This window comes from Falco cherrug, chromosome 1 (genome assembly GCF_023634085.1).
Source record: "Falco cherrug isolate bFalChe1 chromosome 1, bFalChe1.pri, whole genome shotgun sequence".
NCBI classification, from domain to species: domain Eukaryota; kingdom Metazoa; phylum Chordata; class Aves; order Falconiformes; family Falconidae; genus Falco; species Falco cherrug.
The window spans coordinates 51,839,657-51,855,447 of NC_073697.1; the positions used below are offsets into that span (position 1 = coordinate 51,839,657).

At 42.8% G+C, this 15,791-nt stretch overlaps 1 protein-coding gene across 3 annotated transcripts in view; it reads left to right on the forward strand.

Moving 5' to 3' along the window:
* Positions 1-15,791, forward strand: part of JAKMIP1 (janus kinase and microtubule interacting protein 1) — a 249,801-nt gene that overhangs the window by 198,238 nt on the left and 35,772 nt on the right. For 2 of the 3 annotated variants that reach the window (XM_055708107.1, XM_055708118.1), the window contains exon 14: positions 305-715. In XM_055708107.1, the coding sequence (XP_055564082.1) occupies positions 305-694 (390 nt within the window). In that variant the 3' untranslated portion in view covers positions 695-715. Of the gene's footprint in view, positions 1-304; positions 9,266-15,791 lie in introns of those variants that run through there. The other variant, XM_055708114.1, reaches the window with a different exon arrangement.

Here is a 15,791-nt window from a genome sequence, read left to right on the forward strand (position 1 = left end):
CGCAGTCGCATATAAAAAGGATCATTGAAAATATTGTCATAAAAGAAAATCATTATGGAGAGCAGAATATAAGTAGCTCTCTGACTGACCCAACCTTTGTTAATGCAGGGAATTTTTATTGTATATACATCACATGAGCTTTAATTAAATACCAATGAGAGTGTGACACAGGCCTACTGTACAATTATATGGGAACCTACATCTGAAATCAGCCATGGTGCATGGAGTGGCCTGTTTCCATGTAACATACAGAAACACACTGGGACATCCAAGGTTATGTTTTCTTTCCTTCTTTCCTCCTCAGATACCTTCGGTTGTCTCCTCCAAGTCAAATCCCAAGGCTGACTGCAACCTGCCCATGATCCATGAGGAACCCCCTTGGCCTCTGCTGTCAAGGATGAAGGATGCACTGGTGCCTCCGGAGCGTAATGCTTTCTGGGCCACACAGGGGAGGGATCGGTTGTTGAAATGTGATGATGTATATTGGGGTCAAATCGGAAATCACCATGCAGGTGCTATTCCCCAGGGAACGAAACAGAGAAATGCCGTTATGAATAAGGCATGGCCCTCTAGAGAAAAAACAGATGGCTCAACCTCAGCTACCACAGCAAAAAGCTATTTGTCAGACGTGTTGTCAGCAAGTAATAAAGGTCGAAATCCCGTGGGGAGAAATCCGCTACACAGGAAAGAATAAAACCCGCAGAAATAAAACAAGGTAAAGCATCTTAGCAATGTGATTTCCCCATTGTTACAGATGTACTAAAAACTTTGTAAAACAAAGATATTTTTCTGTTTAGCATGGTCTAGCAACTAGTTTGAGATGACTGGAGAAATTACATGAAAATAGCTGTCATAATTTCTGTGATCAAAATTTCTTTGAACATTTGAGGTCACTGAAGCCTATGGATTTTTCAGTAGCCAGGCTGCCTCCCCGTTTTTTTTCTCACTGCTTTTTTATGATTTGCTTTTCTGTTAACTGAGACTGTGAAACAATCTATTAGATAGCTGTTATATTTTATGTATAACCCATATCTTCGGTGTGTGGCGGCAAGTTCTGAAAGAACATCGGCCTCACATGACTGTTTGCTCTAGAAGTTAAGAAAATGTGGTGTCACGGACTTCCTAGAAATCCATTTTACAGAAATTGGTGGGTAGTTATGCTGTTAGTGTTTCTTCAGTGTCTTGTATTTTTTTTTTATTTTATCTTTTTTTTTTTTTAATAAGCTGACGTACAGCAGGATACTCAATGTATTCCTGCAGATGGTAGCACCTGTAAAAAGTTGTTACTTTTCAGTAACAAATTGCAGCTTAACTTGAGTAGTTTTACTGGATGTGTCCCTGATCGCTTTCTTCAGGTGACCACTTGGGCAGCACGAGTGCAGTAATGTCTGAGTTCAAGGGGTGGATGGTTCAGACTGCACCCTGGGCTGCCAAAGCCCTACACCTACAACAGGGAGAAGGGGATGCAGCGCCAGGCCACCTGCACTAGCACAGCTGTGGCAGTGCTTTCTCATAGTCTGGCTCAGAAATAGTTGTGTTCTGGGCTGCATGAACCTTTAATGGATCTTGGTTATGGGAGGGAGGAGAGAAGAGTGTCTGTGCCAGTACGTGTGTGTACTAACACCAGTTGACTCTGGGAAGTTTAACTGAGCATAGTTGTAAATTCCCCAAAACACTGATTTATACTGGGATCCCACCAGAGTTAACACTTTTGGAAAACCTCCATTATTCACATGTCCCAGCTATCTTTATTTTTAATGACTTTTGTTAGAAAAGGGTGTTTTTAACACACAGTAATATGTGGCGCTGTTCCTGTGCTTTTCCTCTGCCACCATTGATTGCCCCAGCTGGTTCATAGTGCATTACTATTTTGTTTGATGCTGCTTTTTGGAAGCCAAAATCAAAATGACTGCTTTTGAAGAAATATTAATGCACACACTCACACTTTTGGGGGAAACCTGTCTCCATTTGCTCAGTAAGGTAGCAGTGCAATTGCTTACAGCAGTAACTGAATTGGTCTTCATCCGGCATGTCTTTAGTAAATACACACCAGATGCCAAAGGAAATAGCTCCTGGAAGTGATGTTTTGGAGCACTGTCTAAGCAAAGGAGACACCACTGAGGTTCCAAAATCTGGGCTTCTGTTTTCATGTGTCTTTTCTTCCTAATACCTGCCCAGCACTTCTGATAGTAGATATACCTGATACCCAGCCACCAGCTGTCTTGTCAAATGTTAAGATACTTTGATGTGCAAAACCACTCGTAAATATTTAACGTGGTAACTTTTACATTGATAAAATGATGCTTGAAGAGTTAGCACTTGCGAAAACTTTTTTGGAGCTTTATCTTGCTGACAGTAAAAAAGCCTGGTAGTTCAGTCTGGAGGTCAGATCATAATGCGTGAAGTGTGCTAGTAAAATATGGGTGTTAATAATACCCTGTGATAAGAAGGTAGTAAGTCTTTGTTATCCTAGTGTAGCTATCTACTTTGTGATTGAGAGCGTAGTAACTTACCATGAAATTAAGCCTTTCTCAGTCCAGTCCCTTTCTATCAAAGGCAAGTATGGTTTATTTTAAACTATCAGTCTTCGTTTTAAGCTAATTAGGTTATTTGGCCCCATTCTTCCTTCTGCTGGAATTAATAATTTTCTGAACAAGGGCTGCAGACACACACAGGTGTAGATGGCAGACAGACATTTGCAAGCATATTACCTGCACTGAAGCACCGCAATGCAAAATGGACTCAAGCAATTCCTCAGGCAAATGGATTCTGTGCTGGCACTTTGTAGCTTTGCTTCACAAGTCAACAGATCTCAGTTAAAATCCTGCAGCTCCTTGTGTTTATAAGTTGTTAAGACATTCATCCTACTAGAAAGCATCGTTTATATTTGTGCAGGTGCCACAGTTGTCGTTTGGCCCACTGTTTTAGCTGCTCTTAATTTCTCTTAAGTAAAAATGTGAGATTTCAGACACTGCAGTGGTTTTCTTTAAACCTCTGTCCTACTCCATTTTTTCCCACTACTGAATGGGCAAATGAGAAGTGGTAGTCAGATTATGCCAAATAATGTGCCAGTTGATGTACGAGAAGATCAGATGATGCATTGCACCAGGAAACAAGGTCCTTCAAATTCTTTAAACACAGTCATTTATAGAAACCAGCTCCAAGATGTACAGAGGCCGGATGGTTTGTATATTGGTGTCCTGCCAAGCTGAGGTCCTTTGGGATTCTGAGCTTGCTGAGTGACTCATACAGAATAATTAATATCACCCCGTGTTCTGTAAATGGTTTAGGGTTTTATGAAATTGAGGGTGATCAGTAGCAATGTGCTTACAGCACACATCTGAACAGTTGACTTGTGTTGAGTCACCTGTGATCTGCTGTTTGTCATCCATCGACCCACCCAAGTCAAGCACATTATCCATACTTGACTGAACAGTCAGGACACTTGGAAGGAGGCTGGATGGCAGCATGCTTCCTACCAACAGATGTCACTGAGCCTGCTTCCCATGCAGACTCTTCTGCTTACAAAGAACAGCACAGAAAACTCTTAGCTAGGATCAGTAGTTCACATCAAGTGAGTGTTTATTAATGTATTCAGGCAATATTTGCCCAGTTCTTATTTTCTGTACTTGAACTCTCCAGTACTAAAGTCAAAATATCTCATTTTAGCAGCAAAGTAATCTCTGTTCCCTCTAGTTTTAACAGAAGTATTCCTCAGAAATAGAATATAAGTGCAATGCATGGAATTAGAAACCTGAAATGGTACATAGTGCTTTTTAAGGGCCATGTGAAAAATAAACTTCAAAAAGGAAACTCATGGTGTACCTGAGCCTGCAAATACATGGTAAAGTAGTTTGTACCCTCTTTGTAGGGAGGAACTGAAATCTGACAATCAGAAACCACTGAAAGGAATAGCCATTCTCGTATGACAGGTAAAAAAAAGGAAAAAAAAAAAAAAAAAGGAAAAAAGAATTCATCGCTTTCTCCCAACACTGAACAAGCAGGTTTATGTAATCAAAAAAACCTAATAATTCTCCTGCACTTGTGCTTCATCTCTTTTGCTTTTCCCTGGTAGGAGAGGGAACCTACTGCCAGTTTTTATGTTCAGATGAAAAGAAACAGAATACCTACAATGACACAATGACACATCATGTGTATTTTAAAGAAAGTTCTCTTTAGTCAATGCAATTCTTGTATTAGATGACTACTTCTATTCCTCTTATTTTTCAGGAAAACAGCATCCATAATATTTAAAAAAATAATAAATTGCTCTGTATTTTGTCTACACTCACCTGTGCATGCAGTCTTACTTAACTACCAAAAATTCATTATAGAGGTTCAAAAGGTAAAGTCTGTTGCCAGTTACATTTTAGAAACATCTAAACAGACATGGTTTGGTCATAATTGGTGGAAGGGTCTGCATCCCTCTTTGAGAACTGGTCTGCTGGAGAAGGCCTGAAAGGCGCTGGAAACTAGGGAAGAAATCAGGACTCAGTGTCTTTAAAGTAAGCGCCGATGTCTGCTCTAGTTTCTCCTGGAGATTAAACATTTGTAGAAACTGCAGGCTCTGGAAGCCTGCCACTCCCCATCTATTGCTTATCTTGTGCTGTGAAAAGCTTTTGTGCACAATAGGGATTTGAGGATCAGATCTGATGCTCAGCCCATGCTAACTTGGTACCCTACTCAGGACTGATATTTGTATGGGTCAGAACAAAAACAAGTTGCCCATGGTTAAACATTCTGTAGTCCTTAATAAATTGTGTTTCTATTTTTTGGGTAGCAATTCTGATTTGTAAAAACACTAATATCTTCTTAGTAGCAGCCTTTTCATTTAGCCCTTAAGCTGATGGATATTAAAGCTCCTAATTAAAACCAGATAATGCATGAAAGATTTCTACAGTGCAGACCTTCCTCTTAAGGCCCGATTAAACCAAGAAACTCCCACATCTGTTTCTACAACTATATTCTCAGCAGGTCAGGCAGCTGGTAGCATTGATTTAAGTCCATCTTTCTTGCATGAGCTTTTTCTTGGGAATAAAGAGAACACGAAAGGCTAGGACAGAAAATGGAGTATTTCAGAACCTTTGGCCTGTTACATTTAGCTAGGAACATTGTCTTTCCGCAATCTGGGGCTCTGATCCTGTCAGTCAGGATAATGGTGAACCCTAGAATAATGTGTTCGTTTACATATGAATATGTACATATTGTTTATGTGCATACACATATATCTATATATAATTGCACGGGGCTGACATAAATAAAGGTAGGATAAAATAATGGGGAGAAGTCATTTTCCACAGATCTTTCTCTCTCTTCTCCCCTTCCCCCTTTCATTTTTCCTCTCTCTGTTGGGATTTGCTAATAGCGGTAGGGACATGAGAAGAGGCTGATTTGTTTATTTTTTTAAAATTATTATTTTAAAGAGTGAATTTAAACCTTAAGTTAAGAGGAAATAAGACTATGCAGTGGAAGTTCTGGTTGAACCTTGACTCTACTGCAGGTTAAAATCCAGGTGTGTATCAATCTATCTTCCCTCTCCCAAATGCATCAGTTTCCATGGGAAGGCAGCTCACTCGTGCGCTCTGCCTGCCAGCCCGAGTGTAGATGGGACCAGGGCAAGGGGGGGCACTCACCCTGGAGCACCTTATCCTCCCCATTGCCTCTTTTGCTGCTGAAAGAAGGGATGAAAAAAGATCTGTGGTTGTATAAAATATTCTCAGTACATTTTTGCCTTGTTTTTTTATGCATAAACTATTGAACCTTTACTGGTTTGGAGTTAGGCACCAGGGAAAATGCCAGGTTCCCACCGTGGAAGCTAGGCTGACTTGTGCCCGTGTTGAAGATCTCTCGAACATGTAGCCACTATCCTATTCCATGCAATACAACCTGTCTGCGTTTGGAAAGCTCAGTGCCATGTGGAAAGTCCTGGAGAGAACATGTTATGGCTGGTGAAGCAAGCAGCCCTTAAAAAGAAGGGGGCTGGGGATGGGTAGGAAAAAAGAGCTGGAGGATCCCATTACAGATGATGGGTCAGGTTCACCAGGGTGCCACAGCAGCTCGGTTTCAGTCTGGTGATCCAGCGCAGCTGGCTTCCCAGGCACTGAAACAGAAATGCCCAAGCCATTAGTCAATCAGGTCAAGTATCTAAGGATGGAGAGAGAGAGTTCTTTTTGTGGTGGGTTACTGGGAATATTTCATTGACAGTTACTCAGAAATTAAGATGTTATCTGTTCTGCATAGCCACTGAATTTTTGGTCACAGTGTGAGAACGTGGGGCGGAGTAAAGGGGAATTTCAGCAAAGGATTCCTCAAAGTTCACTTGGGTCAGACTTGTAGTAATTGTATTTGGACAAGGTAGTGAGAAGCTTTCAAGCGCGTGGCCTTTCAGCATATGGCTGTCTGGCGAAGCCTTCTTCAAGTGAGAAGTTCCTGGAGCACATTATCGATTTTTGTAACAGGGCTCCGAGGCTGAAAGTTGTGAGCTGTTCTTTCTCACCCTTAGTGAAAGCCGCAGCTAAAAAGGGAGGATGTGGCCGTCTCTCGTTGCCCTCCCTTGCCCCCACCATCTGCTGGGTGCTGCCTCTCTGCTTTCCCATCTGTGGGCTGGGGACTCTGTCTCCCAGCAGCTGCATCTTTGTTTCCAGCTGGCTGCAGACAGGCCCTGCTGGTGAGCAGGCTTTAGCATCTTGGGGTGAGGGTGCCAGGCTGGAGAGTACCCCTCATTTGTGGCTGTGCAGAGAGCTCTGCCTGGGGGGCATAGGGCTGCTCTTGTCTCTCAGAGGAGCTGATTTGTAGGAGAAACTGCACACCCTCATGTGGCTGCTCTGTGGAGGCAAGGGGCTGCAGTCTGCTCATCTCTGCCACCCTTACAATTCCACATGCCTTTTCGGTGCCAAGATGCTGTGGCTTCCAAATGAACAGTTAGTTAGAGATCTTGTGTGGATGGTGGATCTTTTGCAAGTGGCTGTTTATCGATGAGCAGACAGGTTGTCTGATGTACGTGAGCTGGGCAGAAATAAAGAACAAATCTACTTTATATGGCTCCTATATGATCTAGATACCTCATTATTTTGCAAAGCAAAAGTGTACTGTCTGCATCCTATAGCTGGTGAGAAGTGTAGAGAAGCCAAGGTCCAAAGGCTTTAATTAAGAGCACACTGAGCATTATCAACACTAAATTAAGACATGGTCTCCAGGAGGGCAATTCCCAAGTCTGACCTGGAAGGTAGAGGCCTTGGTCGTGTATTTTTTATGATGATGGCTGCAGAGGTTTTCATCCTCTAATTTATATCTCATAGGTCATCACGGCCCTGGCTCTATTGCCTCCCATCCACTAACAGAAATTGCCATCTCCTCAAACCTGTCAGTGTGGCTGTCAAGCGATAACTCCCTGAAACCATTTCTGTCAAAATGAACCTGCTAAAGGGCAGGTGACCACAGAATGAGCTCTGCAAGTAGTTCTGGGGAAATAGCAGTGTGTGGCAGATGGCTGGCTCTGAGTGAGTGTTTGAGAGAGGGTATTGGAGGCAATAACCTCTTCAGATTTTTGAAACCTAAGAAACACAGCTGCAGCTGGTGTGGACAAGTATCCCAGTGTGTTAGGTGATATGAATTGCATTCAGAATAGAAAGTACCTTGTGTGATGATGCTTAGAAGAGCCAGAGAAAATCACTGCTTGTTGTACCCGACATGTGCATCTTTCCCAGAGCAGCATGTTCCTCTAGTCCCCCCCTTTAGATATCTCCGTGAACCTGGGATTTGCACTGACTTTTGCATGCGGACAGACAATTGACTCGATGCTTCCTGGTTCTTCTCGGGTGACACAACATCTTTACTAGGCTACAGAATTAAGCTCTTTATTGCTTACAGCTCAGCCAGCTTTGCAGACCCTCACAGCAGTGACTGTCAGATGTCTGGCTGCCAGGCAGGGAGCTTGTTATCACGTGTTTAGGAGCAAAACTTAATTCATGCTGTAGGGAGCGTGATTCCTTGAAACATGTATGTCTGAATTAGTGTCCTGGGGTCCCTGACAATCATGAAGAGAAATCAGCACTTGATCTATAGGACAGGATCCATCTCATCTTAATGTATATCTAAAATAGGCAAGATGATCTGCATTCTAGGGGTGCCTTTTTCAACTCAGACTATGAAGATGAGTGGAGAGGGACTGCCTCAGATGTCAGCTCTACACTGCAGAAGAAAGGGAGGGTGATTCCCACCTAAGGTACTGTGACCAAGGTCATATGGAATTTGGTTGTGGCAATTCGGTAGTGCCTTGCAGGACAAAGACTTGAAATCTTCCTCCTGTATCCTAGGTGACTGCTTTGAACACTGGACTAGCTTTCTTGTAAGAGACAATGGACATTAACACTTGGGAACCTCTCTTTTGTGTTGTTCTAGCTTTTTTTTTAATGTTCTGCCTGAGGACTTAATTCTTGGTACTTATACCTTGGATTAACTATATAGTTTTGTCTTAATTTATAGTCACCAACTCTGGATTCACTGTAAGATACTGAGGTACCAGTTTGTAAGTATATTAAATGGGAAATAAAGCATGTATGTATATCTGCAGGCTTGTTGACCTGACAAATTCTCCTGAGGCCCCAGGAGATCAGAGACACCATTCATCGAGTGAGGCATTGAGCATATGCCAGGTCTAGTGCTAATACTTGGGAGCTTTTGCATAAAAATAAGCCGGATTCACAGTTCTGTGTCTGTGAAATGTGTGCTTCTCCTCAGCTGCACATGCTTCCTTTTGAACAGTGTAAATGAGGACAGTGCAGAAGAGAGGGCAACAACTTATAAAACAGTGTATTCAAACACATGGTTTCAGCCCGAGCTGTGGAGAGTTTTCTTCCCTGGATTAGTACCTGCAGTGCTGCCATTCTCCTGGGAAGTCACATAAGCACGTGTGTTTCCTTCAGAGGGCTTCTGACCTCTTTTGTGGTGTTCTTCTTAATTTCTGTGTCCTAAGTAAGGTGATATTAAAACAAATCCTTGTTGGTATGCTTACTTGGGAGCTTTACAGAGTGTAAAGGAGGGGAAGTAGTTTCTGCTGCTCCTAAATTGAAAGTAATCGTTCAAATTCCTGCAAGTCTCCAGAAGATGACATGCCTGCTTAAGAATGAGCACTGCTCTTTAGAGTGGCAAACAGGATGCTGGGGACAGAAAATGTGATTGTGAGGACACATCTTTCACTTTAATAAACTATTTTGAGAAGGCGGCTCTGCCTCAGTTTAATAGGAGTCCTTGGGAAAAAAAAAATCTAAACTCTAACATGAAAATAAACACTCCTATTTTGAAACAAACGTACTTCTGCAGTACTGGGGTACGTTGTAAATTAAGCCTTTTATAGACAAATGAGATATGAATAAGACAATTGCCTTAGCAGTATTATTAGGAGTAATAACTTCTGTTGTGGATAAATCTGACCCTTTTTGAATGTAAAAATATTCATATTTTATTTCCGAGCCTAGCTTTTTCCTTGGAAGAGGTTGTCTTGTCTATAAGACTTATCTGAAATGTCCTATTATGAATTACCACTTTTGAGCTCTGAGTTGAACAGAGATCGTAGTGATATATTGTTTTGCACATCTCACCTGGATACTCTGGAAGATTAACACTGGGGGCTCCTTCCTGCTCCAGAACGATTGTTTAGGGACTAATTGCCAAGTCACAATGTTGTACAAAATGTCTGAATCTGCTTGCCAATATCCTCCCTGATTTTCGGTGGAAGGAACTGCATTTCCATCTGTGTGTTTTACATTGGGACTCCTTTACATAGGGGTCTCCCCTCCCTGGGCAGAGAGTTTATACTGCTCCCACAGTCAGTGCACCTGGAGTGTTTTCCCTTGGCAGCACAGCCATTACATCCCCAGCCATTGCAAAGCTGATACCTATCCATCGACACTCAAAGAAAATAAAACATCAGTCATATGGACTTCAGGCCCTGGGAGCTGCACTGCTGCCTTCTGCACGTGAAGCCATGGGATCCTTGGTATTTTTGGATTGCTGCAACTGAACTCAGTGTCATCTGTTAATGACCACACCATTAAAAAATCAACTTCTAATTTATTGCCTAATTTATAAGCCCACCTGATAAACCCGTGACACAAGTTGAACTCATGTTCAATGTTTAATGTGAAGTAAAAGGTAGTGTTACGTGGCCCAGTTAGATTAGATGCTCTTGATCTAATCCTGTCACTCAGCCACAGCTGTTAACAGGTTTATGTCCTTGTAAAAGACTGTACCTTTGCTGCTGGAGGTTTTCAGACTAAAAGAAAATCACATTATAACAAAATATATAGTCAGAGCTTATATAACTCAGTAGGATAAGAGATAAACATCCATAAACATAATCAGAAATTTCTAGGTAGATATGTTTAAACAAATAGGATATTTACCATGTGAAACATTATGGAGGTTTTTCAAAGTTGTAAGAAGGAATTAGATATCCAGATTTCATTGCCTTTCCATTTTAGTTGGTAACTAACTCCTCTTATGTCTGAAAATGTCCCCTAAATTATTGAATTTGATTATACATGTCATATATAATCATATAGGGCTAAAGATGAGGATTTTTTGTGATTTTTAAATTCTGGGTTTTTTCAGTGCAGATTTCCAATTGAAATACCTACCCATGGGGCAGTATAGATAAAAGCAGCTAAAGAACCTCAAGGTGTTTTTTCTGGGACTTGGTAATATTTACTTTGGTAACACCTGGCAAGTGATAGTGCTGCTGAAAAGGTTTTTCATCACCCTGGGCTTCAGGAAGTGGCTGTGGAGCTAACTGCCACACTACAGGGACAGCCTCAGTCACGTGTTGGGTTGAATGGGAATTAACACATTCCAGAGACGTTAAATTAATGTTCCCTTTAGGAAGGACACTTTTCTTCTCCCCCTTTTTGTGTGACACGATCAATCAGGGAAACCTTTGATACAGAATATTTTGAGCGAGCATACAATAAATAATATCCTCTTGACTGCACTCAAAAAAAAAAATCAGAAAGAGTTTTCCTGGTGTAATGAGCAATAAGTAGAACAAAGATCATTTGGGAATGAAATGTAGCTGTTTGATCCATTTGATAATTTCCATCTGGATGGCATTTGCTTCCCTCAGCAAAGGGAATGGGAGCTGCCTAGTTCTAGGCAATCTGTTCAGTTTCTTTTATGGAAAAGGACAGTTTAGCTATTCCTTCCATATGGGCATACATTATTACATCTAACAAACATGTTGTTCATCTTTCTTTTTTTTCAGACCCTCTAAGAAGTCTTAATTCCTGGGTGGGATGGGATGGGGGTTGAATATCCTCTCCCCGCAACCCCCCTCAGTAATCAATAAAGGAGGGGAAAGATCCCCATTGTTCTCTATAGACAGGTGCTAGTTAATGTACTAAAACAAAATAAACTTTGCTTGAGGGCGCAGAAAGCAAGATAGCTGTAAGAATACCAGAATAGTCATTGTTCGTCTGGGCCTGAGGATGCTGGAGGAGTAAAGATCTGCAGGTGTTGGCTCGCTGCTACCATGGGACCCGAGTCATGCAATCTGCCATAAATTAAGCAAGTTCTATCTCAGGATTCCACCTCTAGAACAGTAAAGTATTCTAAACATTAAAAGAATCATTATAATTGTAATGTCATCTCGGGTAACGAAAGAGAAACTATTTTCTTAGTACAATGAGATAACACTGGTTAATTTTGCTTTTTTGCCACTGTCCTGGGACTACTGAATCTTGCGCATTCTTAGGAGTTTTTTTCCAGTTTGTGGGGTTTTTGTCTGAGGCAGCCTGTGCCCTTTGATCAGCTTTCAAGAAGACTTGTGTATCGGAGGGAATGCATCAGAGCTGCTCCACTGGCATTCTGGCTGGGCAGTGAGGTCTGCACCCTCACCAGGCACAGTCATTTCAGCATGAATTCCTGTTGCCCAAAATGACATGAGGTACTCAAGTACAATAAGCACATAGGCACTGGTGCTTTGTTCTTGGAACACTTTTATTTGAAAAGCAATTCTGTCCTCAGCGTCATAATTATTTTGGAAGTGCTGGTGTTTAAAACCTTTGAAAAAGCACTGAAATTTCTTCCTGATATCCCTATGCATAAAGGCAGTAGGAATTGCTGGTTTCCTGGTTGTAGTTTAAGACAACAACCTTATTTTCTTTATGAAAAACAAGCTTAGAATTCTTTTTCTTTGGCAAACACATGTGATGTAGTCCTGCAGAAATGGATTATTGCATGACCGCATGAAGCCAAGGAAAGGGGCAAAAATTCAGAGAAGGATATGGCGCAGTGCCTGGTGTTTTAGGGCCACACCTCCTTCATCCTCTTCTTACTAGTAGAGCTTAGATACTGCTTGTCTCTCTCTTGCTTTGGTGTGAGGTGCTGGGCTTTTTCAGCAGTGAGTTTGAGTTTTGCCATACCGTGCCCAGCATCCCCAGTGGGTGCTGCTGTTGCAGGTGTGCCCAGGCAGCTCAGCTGTAATTTCATCCACGGAATGGTTCAGAGTTAAAGCAGCCTTTTGTTGCTGCCACCAATAATCGTTTGCTCTATCAGCAAAAAGTTGCCACCCTTACATGAGATCCATGAGAACATGGATAGCTTCCAAATGTGCTAATTGAGCAGCAGAGCTGTGATTTTTGCAGCAATTGCTCCTTAGCATTTTGCACCTGGAGTTGGTTTTTAATTTTCATATTTATCAAACAGCTGTAAATTGAGACCTCTAGCTTGCAAATACTTTCATGATCTAAAAAAGTCTGTGAAGGATGATTACACTCCTATTTCAGTGGCATCTTACACCGATTCAGCTGAAGTTCAGTTAGGGACTGATTCGCAGAGGATTTCAGTGCCTCGGCAATCAAACATTTCATCAGTAAGTTATGAATTTTGGATTTCAGTGCTTAAGTGTTTTTTTTCCATTCTCCTTGCTACTTGTTGGAAGCAAGTAACCTGAGAAAGAGCAAACCCTGACTGCTTCCATGGTGGATTTACAGTGAGTCCAGGCCATAACAGTCATGTTTGGGATGTGCAATCCAAAAGACAAGCACAATTCCTAACTTCCAGAAAAGGCCATTTTTTCCTTGTTCTGACCTTTAACAATCTGCACCAGTGAACAGAGTAATAGGCAGCTGGTAAGAAGGCACTCAGCTCTTTCACAGACTCTATCTGGTGTGCCTCCAGCGTGAGAAGGGGGATCCAACCAGATCTCACCTGCCAGCTCCCCAGACACAAGGTTTTGCCGGTAGAGTGAAACCAGAAGTTCTCTCTGTTGAGAAGTTTTGAGATTTCTTGGGGCTGGAAATGAAGGATTTAGCTTTAATTCCAGGCTGGCTTGGCTGTCCGTCTCCTTCAGGAGTGCTCCTAAACTCTCCCAGTGACAAGAGATGATGAAAAAGTGTTGGTCAGGTTCCTGGTGACATGGAGTCTCATTATTTATGATGTCCACAAGCCACAGTGAAATTACTAAGGATTTAAGCCTAGTAGGCTGAGTTGGCTGAAAGTCTTTCTTTCATTCTCCCTTTAAAGGAGGTGAGGAGGGACAGGAAAATTATGTAAAAGAAGAAATCACAGAATCACAGATTGGTCAGGGTTGGAAGGGACCTCTGGAGATTGTCTAATCCAGTCCCCTGCTAAAGTAGGTTCTCCTACAGCAGCTTGCACAGGATCATGTCCAGGCAGGTTTTGACCGTCTCCAGAGAAGGAGACTCCACAGCCTCTCTGGGCAGCCTGTCCCAGTGCTCTGTCACCCCCAAAGTAAAGAAGTCCTTCCTTATACTTGGATGGAACCTCCTGTGCTGCAGTTTGTCCTGTTGCCCCTTGCCCTGTCCCTGGGCACCACTGAAAAGAGCCTGGCCCCAGCCTCCTGACACTCGCCCTTAAGGTATTTGTAGACATTGATAAGATCCCCTCTTGGTCTTCTCTCCTCCAGGCTAAACAGCCCCAGCTCCCTCAGCCTTCCCTCATCAGGGAGATGCTCCAGTCCCCTCATCATCTTCATAGCCTCTGCTGGACCCTCTCCAGTAGTTCCCTGTCCCTCTTGAACTGGGGAGCCCAGCACTGGACACAGCACTCCAGACGTGGCCTCACCAGGGCGGAGCAGAGGGGGAGGATCAGCTCCCTTGACCCACAGGCCACGCTCCTCCTAATGCACCCCAGGATGCCACTGGCCTTCCTGGCCACCAGGGCACACTGTTGGCTCATGGGCAACTCACTGCCCACCAGGACTCCCAGGTTCTTCTCCTCAGAGCTGCCTTCCAGCAGGTCAGCCCCAGCCTCTGCTGGTGCACGGGGTTGCACAGTACAGGACCCTACAGCTGGTGGAAACAAGAGTCCATCCAGGAACAGAAGCAGAGGCTGGTAGAAGAAGAGATGAAGTTGTGTTGAGGCAGAAGGGCTAAAAGGAAAATAGACCAACATGTATCAGGCAGGACAAAGATTTGAACCTGAATCCCTGTTTCTCAATTCTGTTGATTAGGTTTTATAACTCTGTGTATATTCTTGTTTCTTAGCACATATTTAATTCTTCAATAAAGCATAGTTAAAGCCAGAAACATCATGATTTGTGGTGAGGATACAAACAGCTTCCTCCAGTGATGGAGGGGGTTTTATGCTGCTGAATGACCCATATCAGAAACAAATACTTGAAGTACTGGAATTACTTGTCTTTCTCCACATTGATGTTTCCATGGGGTATTTTCAGTTTGTTGAGGGAGCAAAGCACCAGAAATATTCTGGATTTCCTTGTGTGTAGGTTGCTCATGTAGTGAGTATAAAGGGAGGAAAAAAATTATTAGATTTATTCAGGGTACACTTTAAGAAGCAAATGTCATATGATGCATTAAGCTATTCTTTAAAACAGGAAAAAAAGTGGATGTGTGGAGTCTCCTGTTCGCCAAAGTTTCAAGAACTCATGGCTGAGACAGTTAACACATTTATTTCTGATGTGAAATTCGGTCTCACCATGCTGGAGGCCTTTGTACCTCTACAGCACACAGTCAGGATTAGAAATGTTCTGGTGGGTTGGCCCAGATGGGGAAGCACACGTGCCTGGCTGCCTGGAGCCCAGGTCCTGAGGGACTGCTTGGGGAGGGGAGAGGCAGTGGGTCAGAATGAAGAAACAGATGTTGTCTAGGCAGGAATTCCCATTCATTTTGTTTACTTACCTGGTTGGTGAGGAAACCACGTGACAACATACGTTTTCAGCTGATAGCCTTTTCATAAATTAGCTGTGACAAATGCAATCCCTTGTTTCCCATGGAGCGAGCTGACGTTTGTTAGTGCTGTGTCACTTCAGTTGCACTTGTGGATCTTTTTTTCTCTTTCTCTGAAAGTAGATTTAAATGAGACAGAAGTAGTATCTGGTTAGCTAACACAGAATTAAATTAAACATAAATTAAACAGCCAGCTGAAATTTCCTTCCTTTGCCAGAGCCCTTAGAGCTCTCTTTGTGCTCTTTAAGGTTTTATCCAGACAGACTGTGTTTTTTTCAATCCTGGTGGTGTGTGACAGTTGGATCTGGCTAATATCTACACCCTTAATGAGTAATTAAAGCGGGAAGCATCATTAAGAATTTATTTTATGCCTTGAAGCCTTTTCCAGACCCTTTTGTTATGAGACGAGAGCGGCTACTGCTGGCAAGAGGGGCTTCGCTGCGCAGAGTTGTGGCAGCGCAGGGGCTGTGCAAGCTGCACCTGTGTGGCACCCTCACACACGCTGGCACTGGCGGGGGCGGGGGGGGGGGGGGGGGTCGCTGGAACAATTAAGTTACAGCAGTCAAAGTAGGGGTGCAGTTATGTTAG